This window comes from Grampus griseus (assembly GCF_964374135.1).
Source record: "Grampus griseus genome assembly, chromosome: 11".
NCBI classification, from domain to species: Eukaryota; Metazoa; Chordata; class Mammalia; order Artiodactyla; family Delphinidae; genus Grampus; species Grampus griseus.
Window position 1 is genome coordinate 968,026 of NC_139005.1, and position 26,975 is coordinate 995,000.

Below are 26,975 nucleotides of genomic sequence, written 5' to 3' on the forward strand. Positions count from 1 at the left end.
GAGAGGTTAACGCTGCTCAGGTCCACCTTCCACCCCAGGCCCCAGGAGGCTCCGGCTCACACGGGGAGCGAGGGCCGCGGCCCCGCAAGGACAGGGGCTGGGCGTGCACCGTCCTGTTCAGCCTCACCCAGCCTGTTAGGTCGGAGGCACTGCTATTTCCACCCCGTTCCCAGGACTCTAGGTGCAGCCCTGGGTGTGCCCGAGGCCGCCCGCTGGCCTGTGTGTCCAGATCTTCTGTGATTTACTTTCCGAGCCCCTGTGCACCCAACCCGCAGGGACAGGACGGGAAGGGGGTGCCGGCAGCCTGGGACCCGGGATCCTGCCCGTGGCCCGTCCACTCTGCCTGCGGCTAACATCCCGCAGAGTGGCTTCAGAGCGAGGGACCCTGGCCCGAGAGCAGGGCGACAGATGAACGTCACTTCCGGGGCAGAGACTCTGTCCTCCCCGGGCAGGGGGCCTGGGCTGGGCAGCCAGCGCACACATCGGGTGAGTGGCTGCAAGCACAACGCCGGGCGGGGGGCTGCTCGCCTGGACCGCGGCAAGGGTGCGCTCCTGGAACTGGAGGCTGGGGGACGACTCGCGTCCCCCCCGGCCCCAGGCTCCGGGCTCCCACCCAGACACCTACACCGCTGAGGTGGTCTGGGCTGGACATATTCTCCCAAGCCTGCCCTTCCCTGCTGCCCCTGGGGGGAGGGCCCTGGCTTCCCCCAAAGTTAGGACCTGCGGGGCACACCTATTGGCATCGAGCTGTAGGCTGAGAGCTGGGGCAGCGGGGGCGGGGTGGGGGAGGCAGGAGCAAAGGATACAATTTCCACAGATGAAGAGGATGATGAAGTAAATACAGACTAACATCCCTGGAAAAGAGGGGCCGCCATAAGCCATGATCCCATCATACATCACCGAATTCCAGTCCTCCCCGGTCAGGATCTGAATGACACAGTCCCACCAATAAGGGACACAGCGTTAGACCAGCAGCAAACCCGAAACTCCCCTGCCCAGCCCCCTGCGAGACACAAACGTCTCACATCTGTCTCTTCCTCCCCCGCCTCCTGCCCCCCGTTCTCCTCCCAGGGCTCTGAACTGTGACCCCCGCAAGTCCAGCCCTCTCCTTAGACGGAGTGCGTGGCCACCGGCACAAATCATCTGACTGACTAAGAGAGCTTCCTTGGCAGAACACCTCCTACCCCAGGGACAGTGCTTGGTGGCTGACTCTCGGGTTAGGTCGTCAAGGGGAGCGTTCACTAAGGGGCCACAGTCCCCCGCTTCTCTCCAAACGTGAGGACGCTGGGTACCATCCTTAAGATTCCGGCAACATCCACATATTCCCCAGTTTAATCCGTAAATCGATCTGCTTTTAAACTTAAGTGCTACTTTAGCTTGGCCCTAAGCCCACGTATCCGTGAAGTCTCAAATTCGATGGTAGTCGTATCTTCCTGGGGGCAAGCGTGAAGGGTAGGAGAGAGTCCTGTCCCCCTCCCCTCCCCAGCAAGGGCCGTCCACTTTCCTTTGTTGATATTTTGGGCTTCCATGTAGAATGTATTTGCATAAAGGTTTCCACGGCTAAGAAACAGTTTTTAAGCCGCTTAATTGGATCTTTTTTTCCCCCCAGTGGTCCATCCAACAGAGCAGTTTCCTGGGGGTCGGGGTAGGAGAGCTACAGACTGTCCTGGGCTCCTGTGGCCGACCTGCTCTGGCTGCCCCGTGGGAGTGGGCGGGAAGCTCCTTCCTCTCCCGCCCCGGGCCCCTGGCCCTCCCCCCAGAGCACAGTCCCGGCAGAGAGGAGTCCATACCTGAAACACGGTGAGGAGGGACTGGGGGAAGTTATCGAACGTGCTCCTCCGGGTCTGCATCTCATCAAAGTTGAACTTCCCCCCGAAGAGCTGCATGCCCAGGAGGGAGAAGATGATGATGAAAAGAAACAGCAGCAGAAGCAGGGAGGCGATGGAGCGCACAGAGTTCAGCAGGGACGCCACCAGGTTGCTCAGGGAGTTCCAGTACCTGGGGACGGGGGGCGGGGTGAGGCTCCATCACCCCTTGCCCCCCTACCCCCCCACCAGGGGCTCTGGGACCGGCTGCAACGCCCTCCTCCTGGCCCTGTCCTTGGGGCAGCGTGGTGGTGGGACCTGGCTGGCCAGCTCACAGTTAGAGCGTGAGTGAGTTAATTCAGGGGCCCCGGGTCGGGAGTCTGGTTCCGACCGAGCTCTGCACATGTCTTTGGGCGAGTTGCTTAACCTCCCTTCTTTCTGCGCCCCACAGTCTGAAAAAATAGGGGCAGCGGTAGCACACGCTTCATTATATTATTGGGAGGATTACACGCGATAACAGTTTTTAAAAAGCCACTCCCCCCAACGGCAACCAAATAAAAAATAAACAAGTGGGACTCCATCAAGCTAAAAAGCTTCTGCACAGCAAGGAAACCATCAACAAAGTGAAAAGACGACCTAAAAAATGGGAAGAAAACACTTGCAAACCATATATCTGATAAGAGATTAAAATCCAAAATATATAACTAATTCATGCAACTCAATAGCGAAACAAACAAACAACACGCCAAATAATCCTATTAAAAAAACAGACAGGGACTTCCCTGCTGGTGCGGTGGTTAAGACTCCACGCTCCCAATGCAGGGGGCCCGGGTTCGAGCCCTGGTCAGGGAACTAGGTCCCACATGGATGCCACAACTAAGAGTTCGCATGCCGTATCTAAGACCCAGCGCAACCAAATAAAAATAAATACTTAAAAAAACCACACCCGAGTAGACATTTCTCCAAAGAAGACATACAAAACGGCCAACAGACACGTGAAAAGATGCTCAACATCGTGAATCATTAGGGAAATGCTAATCAAAACCAAGCGATATCACCTCACACCTGTTAGAATGCCCATCATCAGAAAGACAAGAGATAACAAGTGTTGGTGAGAATGTGGAGAAAAGGGAACCCTTGTGCGTTGCTGGTGGGAATGTAAGTTGGTGCAGCCGCTGTGGAAAACGGAATGAAGTTTCCTCAAGATAATTAAAAACAGAGCTACCATACCCTCCAGCAATTCCACTTCTGGGAACATATCCAAAGGATACGTTCACTATAGCATTATTCATAATGACCAAGACACGGAGACAACCTGAGTGTCCATGAACGGAGAAACGGAGAAAGAAAAATGTGGTGTGCGCGATCTGCAATGGGATATCATCTAGCCATAAAGAAGAAGCAAACCTTGCCATTTGCAACAGCGTGGAAGGACTTGGAGGGCACTAGGCTGAGTGAAATAAGTCAGACAGAGAAAGACACACACCACGTGACCTCCCTGATATGAGGAATCTAAAAAAGTCCAAAAACAGACACAAACAAACAAAACCCCCCACCAAACTCACAGAAAAGGAGATCAGATCTGTGGTTACTAGAGGCGGGGGATGGTGGGGGGAACAGAAGGGAGGGCGTCAAAGGTGCAAACTTCCAGTTATAGATAAATACGGGGAAGGTAGCGCACAGCGTGACTGCAGCCACCACTGCTGTGTGCTGTGTGACAGTTGTTAGGACAGTAGACGCGAAGCGTTCTCATCACGAGGATAATGTTTTTCTTTTTTCACACGTCTCTACGAGATGACACATGTTAACTGAATCTACTGTCACCATCGTTCCACAACGTATAGAAGACACACCATCATGCTGTACACCTTAAATGCAGACACTGATGTACGTCAATTATTTCTCAGTAAAACTAGAAAAAATATAATTCCAGCTCTTCATTTAAAAGAAAGACCCCAGTATTGTGCCCGGCACACAGGTGATAAAGGTTAGTAATTATTGTTATCACTACTGATCTTTAGACAAAAAAACACATAACAAAATTTTTTTTTCCAGAATGCGGGCCTCAGCCCAGCCATGAATGGGGTCACCCACGGGTGAGGGTGGCCTGGGTCACCCGTGGGTAAGAGGGGGTGTGTGGTTTACTGAGGCTTCCCAAATTCACCCAGTCCAAAGAGTTGGTTTGTTTCAAAAGTCTGTCTTCTGGAGATCCTGATTCAATAGCTGTCGTTTGGGGCCCAGAAATCTGCTTTGAACAAGGGTCGCAGAGGATTCCGATACGCAGGCCAGCTTGGGAGATCCTGGATTGCAGCAAACACACCCAGTCCACAGCGACAGCCTGCGGCTGGAGGGGCCCTGCCTCTCTCCGCTGTGAGCGCGGACGCCCTTCACTGTGGGGACGGGTGGGGAAGAGCCCTCTCTTGGGGAAGTGGGGGGACACGAATGGCCCTGGAAGGGGCTTGGGTACCCGGGACAGGGTCTGTTCAGGGTGAGGAACGCACTGCAGCAAAAGGGACACGCGCCCAGCTGGCCAAGTGCGTCTCACTTCCCTGCAGCGCTAACCGACCCAGCTGCCTTCCAGGTCACGACCTTGATCTCCTCCACTTAGATGTTCCCGGCTTTTCACCAAGGCAGACAGGGAATCGTTTCTGCTGCTCGAGACAATGCCTTGCAAACCACGCCCCGCTGCAGCTTGGCGCTGCACCCCAACCCGGGCACCTCTCTCCGGAAAACGGCTCCATAAGTGACAGAAGCAGATGGGCCAACAGTTTGGGTGTAAACATGAGCGCCTCCCCAACCTGGAGTCTCTCGTGCTCCAGACTCAGCCCTGCTCCGCCTCTACCCTGCCTGCCAGCCACACGCCCTCTGTTCGCGGAATGTTAATCTACATCGATTTGTATCTGCTCTAGAAAGGCTCTTACCTGTTCCACATTTGTGACAGCCTTGTCTCACCCAAACAGGCTTGAGCTCTTGACGGCAGAGGCCAGAGGTTCTCCTTTCATCCCCTGCCTCTCTGTCCTCAAATAGATTCTGTGCAACCTGGCGTGTGTGACGGGCTGCCTGGCCCCGGTCGGCTAGAGATTGTACTAATCGTTCTGTTTAAGCAAGGAGTTAGAGAACCTCTGGGGGCTAGGACGCCCTCCCCTCTTACACTGAAAGCTCCCAAACCTGTCTGGAGATGACAGGCCGGGGCTGGGGGGTGGGAAACCATTTTCTAAATGCCGATTCCCAGGCCTCGCTCGGAACCACGAATCACTGCTGTGCGAGCACCCAGCCCCCGTCGGCAAGCCGGTATTTAGGAACCGAAACTCCGGCGCGTATCTGTAACGGGAACGTCCCGCTGTACTGGGGGGGTGGACGGTGTCTGCCTGGGGGTTAAGGTCACACAGCCCCTAAAGTGCACAGAATATTCTGGGAAACTCTTCATGGCCATAGAAGTTGGTTCCTTAGTTTTCCCGAGGCCCGTGGATGTGAGGGAACTAGACCAGCCCAGCGCTGAGGTTCAGGCTGTCTGCCGGCCACGGGCCCAGGGGCGCCGGCCAAGGAGGCCCCAGCCCCGAGGGAGAAAGTCACCGTGCGGGAGGGGGTCTGCCCGGGGTGGGGTGCGGCCCGCGGGCCTGGACTGAGGGCCTGGACGGAGCACGGCTGTGTCGCCCGTCATGGGGGTGGTGGAGACCCTCTGGGGACGCTGGGCGGAGGAGGCCTACTGAGCCGCCTACAGGGGCCGGGCCTCGGGTCGGAAGGCTTTTCTCCTGCTCGCATGTCCCGAGGGGTGCGCGGCCGTCTCAGTCGATGGGGGGCTCCCAGCACGAGCCGCTGGCCTGACCGAGCCCCGTGGCCCGCCCCGCCATCACGCCGTCGCGGGGAAGCACAGCCGCCGTCTCTGGCTTGAGCCCACACCCTTGGGGTCGCCCTCCAGGTGGCCTCACACCCACAGCCGCAACCCCATCCTCGGAGCCGGGCTACAGCCCCTCCGGCACCTGCCACCCAGGCGGGCGTCTCCCCCGTCCTGCTCCCGCGCCCTGCAGCTGCTCCCCGCACCCCCCCCTCCTGCCCAGGCGAGGAGCCGCGAACGCACTGCCGCCGGTGCTCTCAGTGACAGTAGTGAGTTATAATACACGGAAAAAGATCGAATCCATTGACGTTAAAGAGAGGAGAGAGGGGTTTGCTTTACAGACGGTGTCAAACGGACAGCAGGAATGAATGAATGAACGAACGAATGACAGAACGAGTCAGTGATTCAGGTACAGACCGTCACGAGTGGAAGGTCTCTGGACAGCAGGGTGTTCACAGGCCCCGATATCTCTCCATGGATTACTCCGTAATCACAGAGGGCAAGGGCACAGTAACGGTGAGAAACGCGGCGGACACCCCTGGCCACGTTCCTACTCTCAGAATCCCCGACAACGGGACAACTCCTGGCGCCCTGTGACCCCCCAACCCCTCCTCGGCCGGGCAGCAGGACGCTCTCCAAGGCCCCGCCCGAGGCCCCGCAGACCCTGTGGACGGCACCTTCCCTGCTACCCGCTGCGAGGCTGCAGCCCGGCCCCCCACTGTCCCGCCTGCATGCCCCCCACTGGCCGGCCCGGCCCTGGGGTCTGCAGGGCTCACTCCTTCAGTCCCCCAGGGCCTGCGCAACGCCCTCCTGGCAGCCACCCTGTCCCCAGCCTGCATTTCACATGCTCATCCCCTCCGGGGGGACGGTCCAGAGAGCAGGGCTTGTGCTGGGAGCACAGCCAGAGGAGGTGCCCTGGGAGTGTTTTGCTGGATGAAGGAACAAATCTTCAACATGACACCTTTGTACTTAATGGAGGGAAGGCAAGGGGACACAGACCCCGTGTGTGTGGAGCAGGGCTGGGGGGGAGGGTCTCACACTCACCGGAGTCAAACCCACTTTGCTCAAACGTGAGGAATGGCTCTCGCCCTCCCCGCAACGTCACTTCTGATCCCGTGGCTACCAGACCACTCGTCACACTATTATGTGTCAGGAGGACAGACTGGTCCCCAGAGGCGTGGGGTGGGGGGGAGGTGGGCGAACTGGGTGCAGGGGTCAAAAGCTACAAACCTCCAGTTATAAAACAAATAAGTCCTGAGGACGTGAGGCGCGGCACGGTGACCACAGTCAGCAACACCATATTTTACCCTGGAAAGTGGCCAAGAGAATAGATCTTAAAGTGTTCTCATCACAAGAAAAGAAAAATCGTGTGTGGTGATGGATGTTAACTTGACTGTGGTGATCGTTTCCTAATGCATACAAATATGGAAACATTATGTTGTTCGCCTGAAACGAGCATCATGTTATACGTCAACTACAGTGGACCCTGAACAACACAGGGGTTAGGGCACCGACCCTCGGCGGTTGAAAATCCGAGAATACCTCGACAGCCCGTGTCCTCGAATCCAACCAACCTCGGACTGTGTAGACCTGCAGTGCGGAAAAATCTGCATGGAAGTGAACCCTCGCAGTTCAAACCCCTGTTGTTCAAGGATCAACTGTATGCCTTGATTCAAAAAAAGGAAAAAAGAAAAAACGTCTATGATGCCTCAGTTTGCTGCATAGAAAGTAGGGTCGCTGTGGCTTCTAGACGCTTGGGTAGGATTCCAGAGAGCAGTGTGAACATGAGTCTCTCCTGGGGACAGCGTCCCCCCCGGGGGCTCAGAACAAGCGGCCGCAGGTCTGAGGGCACCTGCCAGCCTTGGTTCACGAGCCAGACGGCGCCCAAGTGCCTGACTCACCTGCTCACGGACACACCTGGGCTGAGGAGATGCCGCCCTTGGACCAGGTCGTGGCTGTGGGCGCTGCGTGCATTCAGCCTCCTGTTGCTTCCCGTGCAGCAGGGCAGGGTGGAGGTCCCCGCGTGTGGCCTGCCACCTGTGCTCTGCGCCTCTGGAGCAATACCGAGCAGAGCTGGTGCCAGTGGCCTGGCGTCACGAGGGACCCCCCCCCCCACTGGACGGAAGGCCCTCCATCCCTATGTGCACTCCCTGGAAGACCGACACGGGGATCGCTGTGGGGATACTGCGGAGCTCAGAGGAGACGGCTGGAATCTGGGGCCTGGCTCACCATGGCAGATGGCAGGGAACAGGGTGTGTTCTCCTCAACACTGATACCAAAGAGGCTTGTAGGTGCCGGGTGGCAGCCTCCGGGCAGGGCGATGGGAAGGCCCTGCACCTCTGTCCTTCTCGATGTCAGTCTGGTCCTGATGTCTGTGACCGCTGTGGCCCCGTGTCCCAGGGTCCCTCTCCCTCCAGGAAGGTTGGTGGGTGGTGGACTGGAAGGTGGACGGCATATGCACCGTCGAAGGGGGCTTTCATCCTAATTGATTAAGACTGAAATACACACACTCACGCCAAAAAAGAAGGCGCCTGGAGAAAAGTGGGCACCAGCAGAACAAAGGACTCAAGGTCTTGAACCTTGCAGAGAAGCTGAGAAAAACCAAGCCCCGCCTCTTCAGAATGATGCCCGCGTGTGTCCACGTGCACAGAAGAACCCTGCAGCAGTGGGGGTCTCAGCCCCCGAAGCACAGGCCGCTCGAGAGACTCGCCTCCCCTGCCAGATCACCCTCGGGGTCACGGTCTCTCTTCATCCCTCCCGTGGCTCGGAATCATCCTTCCCAGCAGCGTGTCCTGCCCACCCCGGGCCAAACCTGCCAGCTGAGATCTGGCTGGTCCCCACCCTGCCTCTGTCCCGGGCCGGGTGCACAGTTTATGTCCGTCACTCTCGAGCCAAAGCCCACCTGGGCAACAAACGCAAAGGCCTTGTCTTCCCTGTTTGCGTCAGAGGCCTCGGTCACACTGGGGACATAACCCCCCTGGGGGATGTGAGCTGATCACGACTGGCAGGGTGTCCTGGCCTCGACCGTGGGATTTAGGCGGGGCTCCTGTGAGCCTCTCAGAGTCCCCAGTCGGCCCTGTCTCCTTAACCCCCGAGAATAAGCACCTTCCTCGCTGACGGCCGGCCCGCGGGCTCTAGCGTCTGAGCTGCCTTCTCCATAGGCCCCGGGCCAGCAACTGGGCGGACGCCAAAGTTACCTTTATGATAGTGGCCCGTGAGGAGCTCAGAGCCTCCCTGGGGCCCCGAGAAGGGGGCCGGGAGGGTCTGATGCTCGTGGCCAGACAGGCAGTTACATGGAGAGCTCAGAGTCTGGAGGATTTGCAAAAGGCTCGCGCCTCGGGGCTGTGGGCCCCTGTGTGGTCACGATTCACCAGTGAGTCTGTCTGTGCTGAGTCAGTCTGAGCTCACACCTCAGGGACGGCGAAGGGAGCTGCGGGGGAAGAGCGGTGGAAGAAAGAGAAGCATTTAGGGTTTGAGAGGGAAAACAGCAAGGGCTGGAGGGGCTGTGCTGCACGTGAAGACCAACTGTATAAAAAGTGAGACGTAATTAGTACCTCGGGGCCACACCCAGACCTAAGCAAACTGAAGCTCGTCCTCCTCACAGAGTGAAGGTCAGGCTGGGCTGACAGGCAGCAAACTAGATGTTGAGACGGGCAACACTTAGAGCCCCAGAGAGCCCCGAAGCAGAAGAGCCCCATCCGCCACGCAGCTGCGGCCATTGACACAAAGACGACAAAGGTCTCGGCCGCGTGCGTGCCCCTCTGTCCTTCTCCCAGAGGTGCCCGGACCTTCTCACCCTGCAGTTCCCCACCCATAGCACTGGGAATACTCAGTGATCAGCGGACAGCCTGGTGCAGGGTTCCCAGTCTTTTTCTATAAAAATGAGACCCACAGGATGGTGGATATGCCTACACGCTGTATACTCCCTAAGGCACGCTCAGATTTTGACAAAGTGCCACAAAAATGTAAGCAGGCTAGCAACTCACTGTCATCATAAACCAGCGGCTTCTCTTCCCGCAGGGGCCACGGATCAGCTGTAAACCCACCCGGTTCTTGCTCGTTCATTAAAGCCTTCAGGAACGCAAGTGACCAAGAGTGAGGGTGTTACAAGAGCAATACTGAATGTACTTGTATTTGCTATGTAAAAAAGAAACCATTTGGGGCTTCCCTGGTGGCGCAGTGGTTGAGAGTCCGCCTGCCGATGCAGGGGACGCGGGTTCGTGCCCCGGTCCGGGAAGATTCCACATGCCGCGGAGCGGCTGGGCCCGTGAGCCATGGCCGCTGAGCCTGCGCATCCGGAGCCTGTGCTCCGCAACGGGAGAGGCCACAGCAGTGAGAGGCCCGCGTACCGCAAAAAAAAAAAAAGAAACCATTCACAAATTTTGGTATTTTAGCTCTTAGTAATAGCAAGTGACCTGCCACACACTGTCGAGCTGCTCTGGACATACTGAAGGGTCATGAGGTCATGGCTGAGAACCACGGTCTAGATCGGTGTTCCCGGCCCTTAGACCACAGGCCCTGGCTGGGAGGAGGGCAGCCTGGAACTACAGGAGGGGATCCATGGATCCTAGCACTCTAAATAAAGAGCCTCACATGTGGTCAGGTGTGTAGGAATTAATACAATTAAAATCAACTTTAAAACTTTGCTGGACTCCTATTAGGTCTTTATCATTATGAGTTTTCTCAGTCCAGAGCCATCAGAAACACCGTCTTCACCGGGTCGGGGCTACTGTCTAGAGGAGAGAGTGGAGAGGGAAGAATCAAGTTTCCAATTATACATGAAGCTTCCTATTTTTAGACAAGAAAGAGGACAAAGGGCAGCGGCAGAAAATCAGGCCAGAGTTTCTCAAAGTGAGGTCATTGGGCCACTGGCTTGGCGCTCCCCAGGAGCTGCTGGCTGAACTCTCTAGAGTGATGGGTCCTTAATGAGCTCTCCTGAGAAGGTCATCTAGGTCTGAGAACCACAGTCACTGGTCCAGAAAACGCTGTTAAAAATAGTAGCGGGATGGCGCAAAGTTTCCTCCAAGAGATTTTAAAAGAGGAGGGAGAAACAGACTTGTTTGATGGCAGGACCAGGCTGACCTGTCTCAGGGGACCAGTACGCCCACCCCCCAGCCCCTATTTTAGGCACTTTCTGGCCACTGGAGTGTATTGGAGACCAGGTTCAGGAGGGGGCCTGGGACTCCCCCAAACCTGGACTCTTTGCTGTCTTCCAAAAGCCCCCAGACAGTTTGGAGACTGGAAAACAGGAAGATGATGGCCTTTGCCAAAGTAACTTCCAATTAGACCATGAAATTCTTCTGTTTACGGATTTTATGGAGATCCGAAAATGCCACTAATCCTTCTTGTGGAGGGGCTTCAAGAAGCTCGCTGACAAAGACAGACTTACAAATGGCTTCCTGGCAATAGTTTCAGATCAGAAATAGATAAATTGTTGATTAGAAACAGAATGAATGTGAAGTCGCTTCAAGATGCCGTGAGGACATCTGGGAGCAAAATTCTTTTCTATAGGAACTGAAAAACCAGACAAAGCCCCAAGCATGTGGACTTTTGAGAATTACTTAAGAGGCACCTGAAACTCCAAATTAAAAATAGCTTGGGCTGACCCAGGAGAAGCAAGCAGAATCAGTCAAAATCCTTTACGTCTTGTCTCTGGAGACAGACAAGAGAGTTTAGCCATCAGCCCTGCAGCCCATGGTCATGGTCGAGGCACAGAGCCTGGTGATCCCAGCTTCAGCCCTGGGCAAGCGACTGAACTCCCTCAGTCTTCCCATCTGGAAAATGGGACTAATGATAACAGCACCCTCTCTTATAGGTGATGGTGAAGATTTACAGGTCAGACGCAGGCGAGCACTGGGGTCAGGCTGTCCGGCACAGACCGAGAGCTGACGCACATTCACCAGGACTGTCGTGACGTTTCTACTACTTTCATTTTGAACCGAGGATTTTCTGGGGCGTCAAGATATTCAGACATTGAGGAAGAGCTCTTTCCGGGGGCGGGGGCGAGGCAAGTGTCGCCCAGGAGTATCCAACTTGGGGATGTAACTCCTGCCTGTACTTTGAGTCTGTCTTCTGGCCTTGAGGCTTCCCCAGAGATGCTCTCCTGTCCCCAGCTTCCCGAAGCAGATGTCGCCCCTGCCTACTGTGCCAGCTCATTCCATTCTGTCTTAGATTTTCCTTTCATTGCCTCCCAGGAGCGGACTCCGTCTCCCCAGCTGGACTGTCTGCTTCTCCCAGGTTCAGCCCACACCATGCAGCCCACTTCCTGCCTCTCAGAGCTGGACAGTGTGTACACGGCAGACGACCAAATACAGCCACAGTGTGTGTGTGTGTGTGTGTGTGTGTGTGTGTGTGTGTGTCACCATTAGCTCTTTCCTCCCTCTTCCTTCTCCTGATAATGACAACAGTTACAATCAGAGTCACAGTGAGCACTCGGTTACCAAGAATCTTCTCTGCCTGGCACTGAACTCAACTCTTCAAATGCCTCTTCTCACCCTAACCCTCAACGAACCCACGGGAGCAGGTGTGTTTGGGGCACGGGGGCTGGTGAGGGAACTGGGAAGAGAACAGTCACACCCAGGTGCCCTGCAGCACCCCCCGTCTCCCCACAAGTTCGGAGACTCTGTGCAGAGATGGTTAAGTCCAGGGCCTGGCACGGGCGATACCAACCCCACTCTTCCCAGCAGGATCTCACTGACACCCAGTCTCCCCGCATCAGACTCTAGGGTGGGAGGCTTGTCCTTCTGGGGGCACAGTTGGAACCCCTCCCCTTCAGGTGCTCCTGACGTGCCCCTCCCAGGAAGACCACAGCCCACGGTGAGAAATACATATTATACTGCGACCCAGGCACGATCCCGGGGGTTTCTGTGAAACGTGTTTACATTCACGTGAGGCACTCCGATGTTTTCCACCCTATTTCATTCTTCCATTAAAAACGAGAATGAGGAGAAATTGGAACCCATGTACATCGCCAGTAGGAATGTAAAATGGTCCAGTCTCTTTGGGAAACAGTTTGCCACTTCCTGAAAACCTTAACTACAGACTTATCACGTGACCTAGAAATTCTGCTCCTTGTATCCAAGAGACGGGAAAACACGTCCACACGAAAACCTGAACACGATGCTTCCTAGCGGATCATTCACGGGAACCAAAAGGCAGAAATAAACCAGACGCCCACCAGCAGGTGAGCGAATAAACAAAACGTGATGTCTATCCGTAGAGTGGAATACAGCTCAGCCACGAAAAGGGATCAGAGTGGAATACAGCTCAGCCACGAAAAGGAATCAGAGTGGAATACAGCTCAGCCATGAAAAGGGATGAAGCGCCGATCTCTGGACAACATGGGGGAGCCCTGAAACCATCAGGCCAGGTGGAAGAGGCTGGTCACACAGCAGCACAGGTCGTACGGACATGAACCGTCCAGAGAGGGCAGGTCTGCAGAGATGGAGGCAAGGTGGTGACGGGCGCTGGAGGGGAGGGTGGAGGAGGGAAGAGGGCGCGTGGGGTCTGCTTTTGGGGGATGGAAACGCACTAAAACGGGACTATGGTGTTGGCTGCGAGACTGCAAATACATAAAAAACCCCTGAACTGGACACTTTAAAGAGTGAATTACATAGTACGTGGATTATCTCTCAATAAAAATGATGGTCGTGATCCAATAAGCTGGTCTCACCACCCAGAATGGGTCACAACACGGTGGAAACTTGCTGTCCTGGAGAGGCTGCCCGTCCCCGCCCCGCCTGTCCCGGGGGAGTTCGGGGGCCGCGGGTGGCGGGGGCGTGTCGAGGCCCCGTGCCTGCTTTTCATGCCACACACGCTCAGCACAGGCCCGGCTACAAGAGCAGGTTCCCTCTCTAGGGGCCGGGCGGCCCCAAGAGCTGAGCTATAGGTGAGATTCCGGGGGAGCCCGGAAAGGAGCCGGCAGCCCCTTCTCCTGCCTCGAGCCCACAGGTGAGGGCTCGGCCTCCGGACGCCGCCTGTGACCTCGGTGGAGGGCAGGCCCGGGGCTGGTGAAGCAGGGACAGAGGAGCCTGGGTCCCCGATGCCCCTGGAGGCCCCGCGGCTGCCACCCCTGCGCTGCCTGTGTGAGCAGCCGAAGGACCCTCTAACGGAGGCGCCATCTGGCGACGACGCGAGCCCAGGGCAGATCCTCCAGGACACAGCGGCTCCCCTCCCCTGGGCCCCCGGGGGGACGACGGGCCACGCACCTCGTGATCTTGAATATCCGCAGGAGGCGTACGCATCTCAGCACGGAGATGCCCAGGGGCGACATGATCTTGGTCTCCACCAGGATGGTCTCCAGGATGCCGCCGCACACGATGAAGCAGTCGAAGCGGTTGAACAGGGACACGAAGTAGGCCTGCAGCCCCAGGCTGTACATCTTGAGGAGCATCTCCGCCGTGAACAGGGCCAGCAGCGCCTTGTTGGCCGTGTCTGCGGGGACCCGCACGGGGGACGGGGGGGGAGAGGAGGTGAGCGTGGCGGATCCCTGCGGGGAAACCCCAGAGCTCGATCCCGCCACACACCGCTCGCTGCGTGGACTTGGGGGGGAGGGGTCTAGTTACAACCGCAGCAAACCCCCCGCATCCTCTGCCCTCACAGCGACTCTGCCAGGCAGCAGGGCTGCTGCCACGCCCCTTTTCCAGAGACGAGAGGTGAGGCTCGAGGGGGTGCCCTCTGCCTAGACTGACCAGCCAAGAGCCAGAGCCGGGGTCCTTGTCTGCCCTCGTCACCAGGAGACGAGCCCCATCTGGGTTCCGGGAGACACCCGGGTCCAGGCCGTGTTCGCCTGACCCCCAGGCCGGTTCCGGGGCTCTGGCCAGGGAGATCCCTTCCGGGGCCCAGGGAGCGGTGGTGGGACCCACTGCCATGGAGGACATTCCCTGTGCTCAGGCCACGCTCGTCCTCTCCCTGGCTTTGTGCTCTCCGCCCCTCACAGGTTTTGGCCAGCACACCTGGAGGCCATACTGAGGCCCCAGGTACTGAAAACCCACTGGGGGCGGAGGGGCGGCAGCCAAAGATCTGACGTAGCCCAACAAGCCACAGCTCGTGGCCGTGTCTCCTGGACCCAACGGTGACGGCCAGGGCAGGCGGGGGGTGTCGCCTGGCCAGGGGAGCCCCGTCTTTGTAGCGTGAGCTGGTGCGTTTCAGCGGCTCACGAGCTGCCAGGCCGCGGTGTGTCCGGCGCGGCCCACCTCCCCGCCCCGGGGCAGGGCCGAGTCAGCCCGAGGAACGCAGGCCGGCCGGGCGGCCGCTCACCTTGGACTTCCGTGAGCCAGTGGGGCTGGTTGTAGTGCTCAGAGGCGATGGTGAGCGTGTTGAGGAAAACCAGGAAGATGACAAGCCAGTAGAAGACGCTCGACTTCACGGCTGCGCGGCACTTCCTCCTGCAGAACCGATTCCAGCGGCGCCAGTAGCGGCTGCAAAGGGGCAGAGAAGGACGGGGCGGGAGGCGGCTGTGAACTCAGGTCCCCGGCCGACATGCCCCAAGGTGGCCACCTCCCTCCCCTGAACTGGCCCGACCTCACCAGGGCCAGAGACGAGCGTCCCACCAAGGTCACCGGCTCGCGGCTGGTGGTGTGGCCTTTGGGGGGGGGGGTCCCTGCTTCTCTGGGAATGTGGCCCCCTGGCCTGTGACCCCGAGCAAGGCCAGCCTTGTGTGAGGGTCTGGCCTGAAGCTGAAGGGAGGTTATTTAATTTCACAGTAACGGCATCACTAGAAATAGTATTGCAAGTCGTAAGACTAGTATTACTAGGACTAGTAATGGTTACCATTAGCGAACCCATGTCTGGCTGGTACCATATCGGCACTTCTCATGCCTTCTCCCAGATCCTTTAAACATGTCTGCAAAGCAGGCGTTGTCCCGATTTTCAGGAGAAAACCAAGGACCCTGGAGTTGGGCGTCTGGACTGACACCAGGTGAGGGCAGAGCCAGCGGCGTCCCCTCTTCCCGCCTGCAGCCCAGGCGCCAGGCGCTCCCCTCTTCCTGCCTGCAGAGCCAGCGGCGTCCCCTCTTCCCGCCTGTAGCCCAGGCGCCAGGCGTTCCCCTGGCTGCCGCATCCGTGAAGAGTGGGAGGTGGATCTGGACCAGCAGTGCTTGACTTGAAGGGGAGGCTGTGGAGTCCTTCAAGATTACATCCTCTGTTCAGAACAATGGGCACACTGCCCCCACCTCTACACGCAAGTTCACGCCATACGTGGGCCCTGAAAGCTCATACCTGGGCCGCGGAACACTCGCCCCCATGGCCTCTGGTTAGGGACTTTCATCAAACCTGGCTGTGCATAGAACCACCTGGGGAAAGTTTAAAAAAACACAACAAAAACACACCAGGCCCCGGGCCCCAACCCAGTGAAATCTGATCGTCTGGGGTTGAGTAATTTTTAAATAACCCCCAAATACCGTTGCTGTTTGCTAAGGCTCCCCAGATGGTTCTCATGTGTAACCATGGTTGACAACTGTGAAGCCAGATGACCCCAAGGAAACGCTCACATTTTAGGATTCAGTGGTGGACAGGTTTATAGCTTGTCCCCAATCTCATCCTCCTGATACCGAGGGAATATGCAGATGTATTTGGTAATTCCGTTGACCAAACAGTTACCAGTTTAACACCATGTGAGGAGCGAAGGACGGGGTGCCAGGGAGACTGCGGGGGCCCTGTATCGAGAGGGGATCTGATTCCAGAAAACCAAACACAACGAGAGCAGCCACACGGTCACCGTCCAGCTGGGGGACGGTAAGAGGGGCGCCGTGGGCAGTGTCGGGCTGGAGGCGATGGAGGCCACAGCTCTACTCGAGGAAGGAGGAGAGTGAGGGGACGTGGACTTTGGAGGCGGAGTCAGCAGGCCTTTGACCCTGACCACGAGTGCAGGGGAGAGAGAAAGGGTGGAGGGGTGTCTGCAGGAGGCCGTCACCAGCACGGGCGCCCTGTGGAGGGGGGCTCGACCGGAAAACACCTTGAGGTACTTGCAGGTTGTGTCCGTAGGGATACCCACCAGGCGGCTGAGGACAGAGCCCCCGCTTTGGGACAGAAGGTGGGGGGTGGTGGTGATGGCTATCGTCCTGGACACCTGCACTCTTATCTGCATGAAGTCACAGGTCCCCAGGTCCCCAGGCTCAAGGCTCTGTTGTCGGGACCCTCCACGCGCCCCAGGCGGCCCTCTGGAGAGCCCAGCCTTATTTGTATTTCTGCTGTTTTGTTACCTGCGGCCCGTGGAAAACCCTGCTGCCATAGCTTTGCTGGAATCTGCTCTGAGATTAGAAGGCGAGGGGCACGTCTAAGGCGGCCCTTGCTGCCTGGGAGCTGCAGGAGGACCTGGCTTTGGCTTGCAGGGCAGGGAGGGAAGAAAGGATTAAGGGGGTGGTGTTCTGACCTGACCTCACCCCTGTCACTGAAGGGGCGGGGACGCCACCTCCAGGGAGCACCAAACCTTGGCAGGGACGTTTGCTGCTACTGGTGGGAAGAGTCGCTACATGGAGAAGAAAGGCCTGGGGGTCAGAAGACGGTGGTTCCCAATGCGCTGTGGAGGTTTCCACGCTCCAGACACACCACCGGGCGACAGCAGGGGTGGCAGAGGGCGCAGGGGGGACAAGGCAATGGGACAGGGGCCCAGGTGGTCCCTAGCGGGGGGAGCGGCCTCCGGCGGTGTTGGACCACGGCGCTAGGCACCTGCTCTCGCCAGGGCGGGACTCTGCTTCTCTCCTGCAATCGAGCTTGGTGATATTGCAGACAAAGTTGGTAAGACTTTTTTTTCCCCCTGAAAAACGAGTTTTCAGGACAAACTCATATCCAATCTTAAATGGCGTCAGCTACCAATTGGCCCTTGCCATCTACCTCTACGAGGATTAAATCACGAGCCGCTGCAGCTGCTGACCTTCGACACCCCCTGAAAGGAGTTCAGGACAGAGGTCAGGAATGAGGCCCTCTTGCTCCGGGAACAAATAACTCCTCTTATCTACAAAAACACTAAGATCCTCCACGGTGACGTCTGCTGCCCGTGACTGGCAGAAACCTTCACGAGACGAGCAGAAACCTTCACGAGACGAGCAGAAACCGTCACGAGACGAGCAGAAACCTTCTGCAGAAAATATTGCTGGATTCTATGTACGCCCCTCCCCCTTCAAAAGAATCACATCTGTACTGACTTTCCCCTGCCTCTTAGGAGCAGTTTCTCAAAGCTCTCCGAGATGCTGTTTCCCGGGCTGTAGTCCTCATTTTGCCCCGAATAAGACTTAACTCACAACCCTCACGTTGTGCATTTTTTTAAGTCGGCAATAGGTTACACTGTAGTTGCAAAGAATGTTTTGAATAGAGACAAGATCATTTACAAAAATCACCAATAATTGTGATTCGGAGGCCAAAGGAATCACGGTTGCTTTCTTCCACATTTTGGAGGAACCGACTCCAACTCTGTCTCACACCCAGACCTTGACTGCGCTCTTCCCCAAGTTTGGGGCTGGTGGATGCGGGTGCCACGTGCCCGGGCCTGTCCCGGGGTCTGGAGCTGCTCTGCTGAAGGCCCTGCAGCTGTGGCTGTGACGGACGGGGCGGCACCCGTGGAGTCGTGCGCTCCCGAGACAGCCACTCAGGAGAGTCACGTGGGTTCGGACCGGGGCGGGGGTGGAGTAATTACCATCCAGAGAAAGTATTTAAAGATGATTACACGCCTCCCACCCTTCAAAATACAGCTTTGCTTGACAACTGGTGTCCTGGTAACGCTTCCTACTGCACAATAAATGCAATGGTTTATCAGAATGTGTAAGTGCACTTGTGTGTTTACATATGCGCGGAGGATATAGAAATTAAACGATAAAACAGGGAGGAGGAATGTGCCTGCTGTTCACGTTCCCTCCACTCTCACTGGGAAAGTTGTCCCCTCGAGAAGCGGAACTTCCCGGACACAGACCTGGAGGTGACGGCAGCACGGACATGCCTCTCGCACGTCTTCAAACCCATGCGTCGCTGCGTTCCCACCGGACAGCTCTGCTCGCTCGCCTGGACCCGCCTGACCCCTTCCCGGCACTGGCCCGGCTCCTACCTTTCCATCGACACGGCTGTCCCCCCACCAAGCCTCCCTTTCTGGGAGAGAGCAGCCATTGGCCTTGCTTCAGGGCTCAGCGGGGGCCCCAGCTTCCCGGCGGTGCACTTTTCTAGACGTCCCAGCTGCCAAGTTCCAGTCACACTTACTGTCCGTGTTGCTCACTTAGCTACACGTTCAAGAAACATTTATTGAAACATCTTCCCCGAGCCAAGTACTAGCTATTCAGCTTAACACGCAGACGGGAAACTCGGGTCGGCGATATGGACCCCGAGGGTGCCGCGCGCCAGGCGGGCTTAGTAGAGGTGCCCCAGGGGCACACAGAAGGGCATCCCAGCCCACCGTGGGGTGCCAGCCAGCCTCCCCAGAGGACGCGATGCTCCGTTTCCTGTAGGTCAGTATCTTTACTGTGTGACTCCGGCTTCTCCACTGAGATCGCAGGGTCCTGAGGGGAAGGGGCTGCATCCTGTCCTTTGTGATGGGCTCACAGCCCACCACTGTGGTCTTACACAGTAGGACCACTGGGCCGGCAGGCAGGTAGGGCAGCAGAGACAAACTTTACACACACTTACTCACTCCGCGTTGTGGACGGGGCTTAGGACCCCGCGGATGGGGTCGGGAGGAGGGGGCAGTGCTCCTGAAGGAGTTTGCTCGGCACAGAATTTTGGACAAGCATCTAGAACAGGAGACGGCACCCAAACGGTGGACACTTGGGGCTCTTTCCAGTGGCCAGAGCTGAGAACAAGCAACCCAGAAAATCCTTAACATTTAACTATTTTACACAAAAGTAACCAAAAAATGGGTTATTAGCGACTGGGGCAAATTTGGGCATGTGCCTTATTGCCTATGGGATGGCAGAGGTGAAGGGACCTCGGAGACACGTTTCTCTGAAGACGGGCGAGACAGGGCTCCCGACCTCAGACCCCCAAGGGCTTCACTTCAGACCGCTGTGACGTCCAGATCCAAGCCCCAACATGTTATCTGACTAATCCCCTCACGCTGCGGAAGGCGCTCAGTGTCGTCTGTTCCGTAACTAAGTCCTATTCTGAGCCCCACATGTTGCCAAGTTCCTTATTCCTCAAAGTAGAGACTTGGCTTACCAAGGGAACACCCTAACATTGCCCTAATATTACAAGTCCATTAATTTGCCCAAATTTCCCTAAAACCTCTGCTCTAATATTTCCTTTAAAGACCCTGTGACTTTGTATCACCGTCTTGCAAATGGAATAGGCCAGTTTGAGGCTCAAATTCTATTATTTGTCATTGTTAAGCTGAGAGAATGAGCGAGAATACTTGGCGTGTGCGTTTAACTCCAATTTTAGATTCTTTTCAGGGTAAAACAGGCTCTTCACTGTTTACGAGGTTACTTCTGAGTTGCAGAAATTCTCTCTCCGTTTCCTGTGTTACTGTGTTTTTCTCCTGTGCCTCCTATACCCGTGTGAGCTGCCACAATCAGACAGACAGAAGGGCTGAGGACCCCGTTCCTGCGTCTGCAGCAGACAGAGGTTTCTCAGGGTCGACCTTGGTGATTTCAATGGCATTTTCAATCCATTGCCAGCCTTTGTTATTCCCTAAACAGACACCACCACTGGACTGTAGGGTGTAGATGAGGCAGCTGCCGTCTGACCCTGTGGGGTCACACTGTCCAGTGCGGTAGCCACTGGCCACCTGTGGCTACTGCACACATGAAACGTGGCCAGTCCAAAATGGGCGTGCAGTGAGTGTAAAGGACACACTGGATTGCAAAGAAAAATTAATACAAAATATGTCATTCATTTTTTATATTAATTACATATTGAAATAATGTTTTTGACGCACTGGCTTAAATAAACTATATTAAGATGAATTTCACCGGCTCCTTTTCACTTTTTTAACATGGCTGCTAGAAAGTTTTACAAAGGGTGTGAGTGTCCGGCATTATGTTTCCAACTCAACAGCTGTGCCCTGGAGCGCCCCCGACCCCTCGCTGCAGCCCCTAGACACACAGCTGGGCAGAAACGGCTTCGGATCCCTGGGCAGAACCTCATCACATGGTGCAGAGCCCGGGTCCTGGGCGTGGGTCCCGACTTGGCCAAGCGCGAGCCATGTGGCCCCGGGCCTCTGTCAGCCTCAGTGTCCTCCTCTGAAAGGGTTTACTGATGGTGCCAACTGACTAGTCATAAGCCTTCTGGGAATGAATACAGAATCTTCTCTGTGTATTTCTGTTGTATCTTGAGTAGTAGCTGCAGGGGGAGGAGCCCTTCCCAGAGGGGGATCTGGTACCAGCAGGGTGAGCCACGTCTCAAAACAGAGTTCAGGGGTCCAGGTGGACCCCCGTGCCCCCTCTTCTTCCAGAGCACAGCTTACACCCTAGAGCACTGGATACAGAACGGCCCCCGTCTCCTGGGTCATCTCATGCTGGAGCGAGTCCAGGCAAGTCTGTGATTTCTCTCCCACCCCCCAGAGCACGTTTGTTCGTTCATTCACTCATGCATTCATTTGTTCATTTATGAGTCACCCATTTTCATGTAATGAGAATGATGTTTTGGAAATATTTTCAAATGTATTTTTATACCCCTGTGCTCTCTCCCTGCATGGGGGCTTTGGAACTGCAGAAGCACGAAGTGCTTTCTCAGCTTTGGCTGTAAAACAGAGCTTTCATTTCAGTCTGCGTCAAGCCTAATGCCATGCGGGGGCAGGACGATCCATTCGTCCCTCCACTTAGTATCTAAACGCCAGCCGCTTCTCCAGACGCTGGAGAGAAAGCAGTAAGGTCCGAGCGCTACGGAGACAAAGGATTTTCTACGTTTCTTGAGCTCTCTCCTGTAACAAGAGCTGGACCTGGGAGACTTGACCCTAGGTTTTTTATGTGAAGGAGGTCTTGGCTTCAGAGGAAGTGGAAGGGGAGAAAGCCTGCATTTTCCAGCCCCAGTGGAACACGGGAGCAGCAGGTGACAGCAGGAGAGGAGAGGGTCCCACACCAGCATCCTCATTTAATTCCCTGGCCGAGCGCCAAGCTCTAGGAACAGCCAGACAGTCACGGGGAGGCCAGGACATCAGGGCTGAAGGTGCCTCTCCTGGGTGCAGCACAGGGTCTGCGGGGCCCTGGGGGATGCCAGCCTTCAGCCTAGAGCTCTACCCAGGCAGGCACAGAGCGGGACAGGCGGCCGGTGCATAGGTGAGCGTCCGGTTCCTGCAGCCTGTCCACGGAGAGCCTGGAGGTGTCCATGGGCTCAAAGAGCCTGGGGACCAGAGGCAACGATTTCAAGGCCAGAGGCCAACATGGGGCCCACGGACACCGTGGGTGGAGGCCCAACCAGATGGACTTGTGGCCCCTCGGCAGGCCTGGTTCTAGAGGAACAAGCAGGGGTCTCAGGCTGGACCCCAGGACCCGTCCTCACTGAGGCCTGGGTACTCCCGGGGTCTTGAAGTCCCGGCCCCGCTTCTCCACCCTGGAGGAGAGCTGGGCAGAGGAAAGAAGAGAACTGAACACTTAGCTTAAGGGCCAGTTTAAAAGGCAGCCTTGGGCTACACTGCTCGGCTGGACTACAGTTTAATGTTATTTATGCACCTGCCCCAGGTGAGGCTGGGGAAGCAGGATTAGATCAATGATGAAACCTAAACATTATAGTTTTTGGCTCGTACAGGCTTTGTGGGAGTGAATTCCCACCCCTACTCACATATCTGTCCATCCAGCGCACATGGTGGACAGCCTGCTACCCGCCGGGCGCCCGGCTCAGCTCCCTGCACATAGCACCTGAGAGGCTCACGGAGCCTACTGCAGACACGGGAGCCCCCGTGGGGAGGGCGGTGACAGAGGTCTGGGCGAAGCGCTGGGGGGAGGGTGGGGAGTCTGCAGAAGGTGTGGAGATGCGGTACCAGCGAGGTTCTGAACAGGAGCCCGAGCTCTCCAGGGGAGGCTCGGGGATGCGGCGATTCGGACGGAAGGAGGGCTCCACGCGGAAGCCTGGACGTGTGAGAGGACGGGGGACGTTCAGGAACCGCGGTATGCGCAGGGGGCGAGGCTGGAGGGGCAGACAGGGCGAGGACGGCGCAGCGAGGAAGGTTCTGAAGCCCTCACTTCCGTGCACATGGCCGAGAACAGCAGCAGTGGCCACGTGCTTACTTCAACCGACTTCATCTTACAAGGGGGGGACATGGCATCTCACAACCTCCTAGGGCCGGGGCCACCAAAATCAGTAACTCCCAAGCCCCAAGCCCGGAGCCACTCGCCTGGTCTGATCCACGAGCCTCTTCCTGAGAGCCGTGCAGAAGGAAAGCAGACCCGCCGCTGACCCTCCCTCAGCCCCCAGCCGGGGGTGTCCCCAGCCCAGCAGGAAAGGAGCATCTCACTCACCTAAACTTCGACTTGGAGATCCTGTGGCTGAAAGGGAAAGAGGAGACGTTACCAAACGACACACACGTTTCCCTCTTTTCTCAGATGTCCCCAGGTGACCACACGGGCGCTGGACAGAGCAGCTTCGGAGAGACAGCCCTGCGGTCAGCACGTCCTGGTGTCTGTGTGTTTGAAGGGGAGACCGAGGGCTGGCCCAGCCCACAAACCTACGAATCTAGCATCTTCTAGGTGGAGACGTGGCCCCCGGAGACGGTGCTGTGTTCTCAGACCGTCAGCTGGGGTCGGGCAGCGGGTTGGGGGCCACGCCCTGAGAACAGTCGTGGAGGACAGGAGCCCCTCCTGCAGACGTGGCCCTCGGACATTGCAGGCGGGAACAGGCTGGCAGAGGCCCAGCGCCGTCTGAACAGGAGCCCGGCCCCATCACCACCTGGCCTGAGCGTGGAGCCTGGGCCCAAGGAAACAGGCCGGGGCTGAGCACAGACCCCGGATGCTGGCAGTGGTGTGCAGCCCTAAAGACCTGGGGACTTGTGGACAGAAGCACCGGTGGGTGGGCTGGTGGCTGACTCGAGGGGCATCTCCGGAGAAGGGGGGAGGTACTGAAAGGCGGAAACTTCCAGGAGGCCCTGCGGCCCGTGGGAGGCCGGATGGAGCCGGGCTGGGGGCAGAGATCATGCAGGCATCTGAGATGGCCCTGTGGAAGGCCACACGTCGGGAAGGCCCTGGTGTCTGGGGAGTGAGCGCTGGCAGGGCCGCGGGTGGGAGACCGTGCTCGGACGGGCAGGCAGGTGCGGAGCGCCAGTCAGAGATGAAGAAGGGACAAAATCCGCCTGTCCCAGCTCAGCACAGAGAGAGCTCTGCTGCGAAGCAAGAAAACAGCCCCTCTTGCTATTTTTTATAAAAAAAAATAAGCCAGAAGATGTGACAGGTGGCAGAGCCATCGTGCGTGAGATAATTATGTCTCTGGGGCACTGAGAACCAGAGCCAGCAGCCTTTACTGCTCCGAGCCAGCTGATAACCTTTCCCACCCAAAGACGCTGCGAGGGCTGCAGGTTTCAATCACGTTACACGGCACGTGGGCGGAGGCCAGGGCCACGGGTGGCGTCTTACTTAGGGCCACAGTTTAAAGGAAAAGCAAATGTCTTCCAGCTGCGCCTGGATGGTGGGGAGCCGGGGGGCTCCCTCCTCTAGCCCAGCCAGGCTTGCTGGACAGCTGACCCCTCGCTGAGGGACGTGAGCTAGCATGGGCGGTCATCAGCCTGGCAGCTCTGCCACAGGGCCTGGCCCGGCCCCACCTTCTCTCGGACATTCCCAGAGGCCTCTCGGGGCCCTTCAGTGCAGCCCACACGCCCTCCCTATGTCTCCCTCTCAGTCCGGTGGGTCGTCAGCAAAGGCGGGTTCTTAAGAAGTCCCACGTGGGGCACCGAGGTCTGAGCGTCCGCGTCTCCCAGGCAGTGACTCTGGGACGCGGCGCGGGAGGACCAGGGCTCCTGTTGGGGATGACGTCCTGGGTAAGCGTGGTCACTGGCTGTGGCTCCTTCCTGGGTGTTCTGGAATGTTCTGAGGAGGAGGAAATGGAGTGGGACTTTCTCTCCCCCGTGGTTGCGTGTCCTGACGTGCGAGCCTGGACGCCACGCTGAAGCCTGGTTGCTGTTGCCGCTCTCAGGTTGTGAGCATCGTTCCAGGCTCGCTGGGTCCAAAGCACTCACCCCTCCAAGCTCTGTGTTACTGGAGCACCCCAGGTAAGAAGGGGGGTCCTCGGGGGCACGTGTCTGGAGACAAAGGGAAGCCCAGGTATGGGAGAGCGGAGGGCCTCACACTCCCCGTGTAGGGGGGTCAGTGCACTTCGTGGGACCAGGGGCATCCGGTCTCCGCAGCCTTCGTGTCCTGGGAGGTGACCACCAGCTCGGGGTTTGGAGAGCTGCTCACGCCGCCGGTGGGCAGGGGAGCCGGGAGCCTGCGGGCGCCGTGTCCGCTGCCTCAGCCCTGCGTTCCAGCCGGGTGGTGGGTGCCGCCCCCTGGATCCCAGCGAGTCCACAACACCGGGGGGCCCGGCTGCTCCAGACCCTGCTGGGGACCAGCCTGCTCAGAAGGCGTGCGGGCTCCCCTCAGTTACTGCTCCACAAGGTAGGATTTCCTCCCCACGTTTCCCGTGGATTCTTGAAGAGCAGCAGGTACCGAAAGTGGGTACCTCGCATGTAAGGCCGCGAGCGCAGCCCTGCTGGGTGGGCCTGACCCTTGTCCAGCCCAGCTGCCTCTTTCCCTCAGGCCTCCACAACCAACCTCCCAGGAAACCGCCGTTGTCTTTGCTGATGTGAAGGTTTAAAACGGGAGACACGCCTGGAACTCCCTCTGCTTCACTCAGTTGCTCAGTTTGCATTTGTCATTATTGGACAAATATTTGAACTTCTTGGGAGCTGCTTGTACGCTTAGCCTTTCCGCTTCTTGGAGTCGTGAGCCCGTAGGTTTGCTCCCTGCCGTGTGACACAGCGATTGCCCGAATCCTCCCGACTCGCCCTAACATCCGTCCGATGGTACTGCAGGCACCGTCTAGGCTGACGCACGTCTGAGGCGACGTCCTTGACTCCATGCACGGCTGGTGTGGACCCCCGTCACAGTCCACCTCTTGGGGACCCACTAGCTTGAACCTCCCGTGCTATCCGGGGACCCCTAGCTCACTTCTGTGATGAGATGCACGTCCATCGGTATCATCGACCCTCTGCATCGGAGCCCGTTTCTGACTCTACCTTCTCTATAGAACTGTGCGCTTTGAGACTAAAGGGACCTCGCACACACCAGCTGGATTGGGGTCTGCCATTTACAAGGTGCAGCCTGCCTCACTCACGGGGCCTCTCCTGCAGAAGCCGCAGGCACAGAAGAGGTGCAGGGGGTCCCCGCAGGCGGTCCCCAGGCCCCTCTAGGAGCCAACGGGCAGCCGCCCTGCACGTCCCAGGGGGCGAGCCTGAGGTTGCCGCCCAGGCCCAGCTCTGGGACTCCTGGCGCGCGGCTCTCTTCCCTCCTTCGGTCCATCCCAGAGTACTTCTGTGGAAGTCCGTGTGTCCCTCTCTGACGCCAGCTGCGCCCTAGTCTCAGGTAATGTTGTCCCGTAAGTGCCAGTCTCCTTCATGGGCTTCTTGTCTTGAAGATGGTCCTGCCTCCGCTCTGAGGAAGGCCGAGGCCCAGCAGCTCCGGGGTCACTGCCTGTCCCCGTCCACGGCCTCACGTCTGGAGGGAGGGTCCCCTGCGGCCCGCTCCCACCCCGCCTGCCCCGAGGCTGCAGCTCCTGCAATTAGGACACACAGAGAATGCATCCCTTTTCCATCTCCGCACGTGACCCTGGCCTGAGCCGCGTCGCATCACCCCCAGAGTGGCTACGGCAGCCGCTGCGCTCGAGCGCCCGCCGCTCGGGGCTTCTCGCTCCCGCACAGACTCTTCCTAATGTCCGAGGGTCCTCAAGGATGGAAAGCTCACCAAACCAACCAGCTATGTTCCACGATGTCTCACGGTCTGTGACAAAGACCAAGGCCATCAAGGGTCTACGCGGCTCTGCTCCGTCCCCAGCCCCGCCCCTTCCCACCCAGGCCTGCCCTGGATGCTCTGCCTTCTCTCCCTCATCCCCCCAGCACCTCGGAACCCGCTGTTGCCTCTGATTGGAAGATCCTTCCTTCCTCCGCCCCCTCCAGTTCTCAGCTCAAACTTTCCTCCTTCAAAGAAGCTTTCCCTAAGCTGCCAGTCTAAGGCGTCTCTGCATCACTAACCCTGCATTAGTCATGCTGCCTTCTGAACGCTTTCCCCAACTTACAGTGACGGCTCCGTGTCACTTTCACACCAGACTGTGAGCTCCAGGGAGGTGGTGTCACCTTGCTCTCGGGCTCGGTGTCACCTCGGCCCAGCACCGAGCGGGCCCGCTGCCTGATGAGGGTGTGAACGGAGAGCCCGGGCTTGCTGCTCCTCTCCCGGTGGCCT

At 57.6% G+C, this 26,975-nt stretch overlaps 1 protein-coding gene across 2 annotated transcripts in view; it reads right to left on the reverse strand.

Annotated features, from left to right (window-relative positions):
- The window catches only part of CACNA1C (calcium voltage-gated channel subunit alpha1 C), a gene marked incomplete at its 3' end in the record, with an annotated part of 458,987 nt that overhangs the window by 79,796 nt on the left and 352,216 nt on the right, over positions 1 to 26,975 (reverse strand). For both annotated transcript variants that reach the window (XM_082665273.1, XM_082665272.1), the window contains 5 exons: positions 23,013 to 23,039; positions 14,899 to 15,059; positions 13,848 to 14,073; positions 1,791 to 1,998; positions 807 to 927 (listed from right to left, as the gene is read on the reverse strand). In XM_082665273.1, the coding sequence (XP_082521399.1) occupies positions 807 to 927; positions 1,791 to 1,998; positions 13,848 to 14,073; positions 14,899 to 15,059; positions 23,013 to 23,039 (743 nt within the window). The remainder of the gene's footprint in view (positions 1 to 806; positions 928 to 1,790; positions 1,999 to 13,847; positions 14,074 to 14,898; positions 15,060 to 23,012; positions 23,040 to 26,975) is intronic.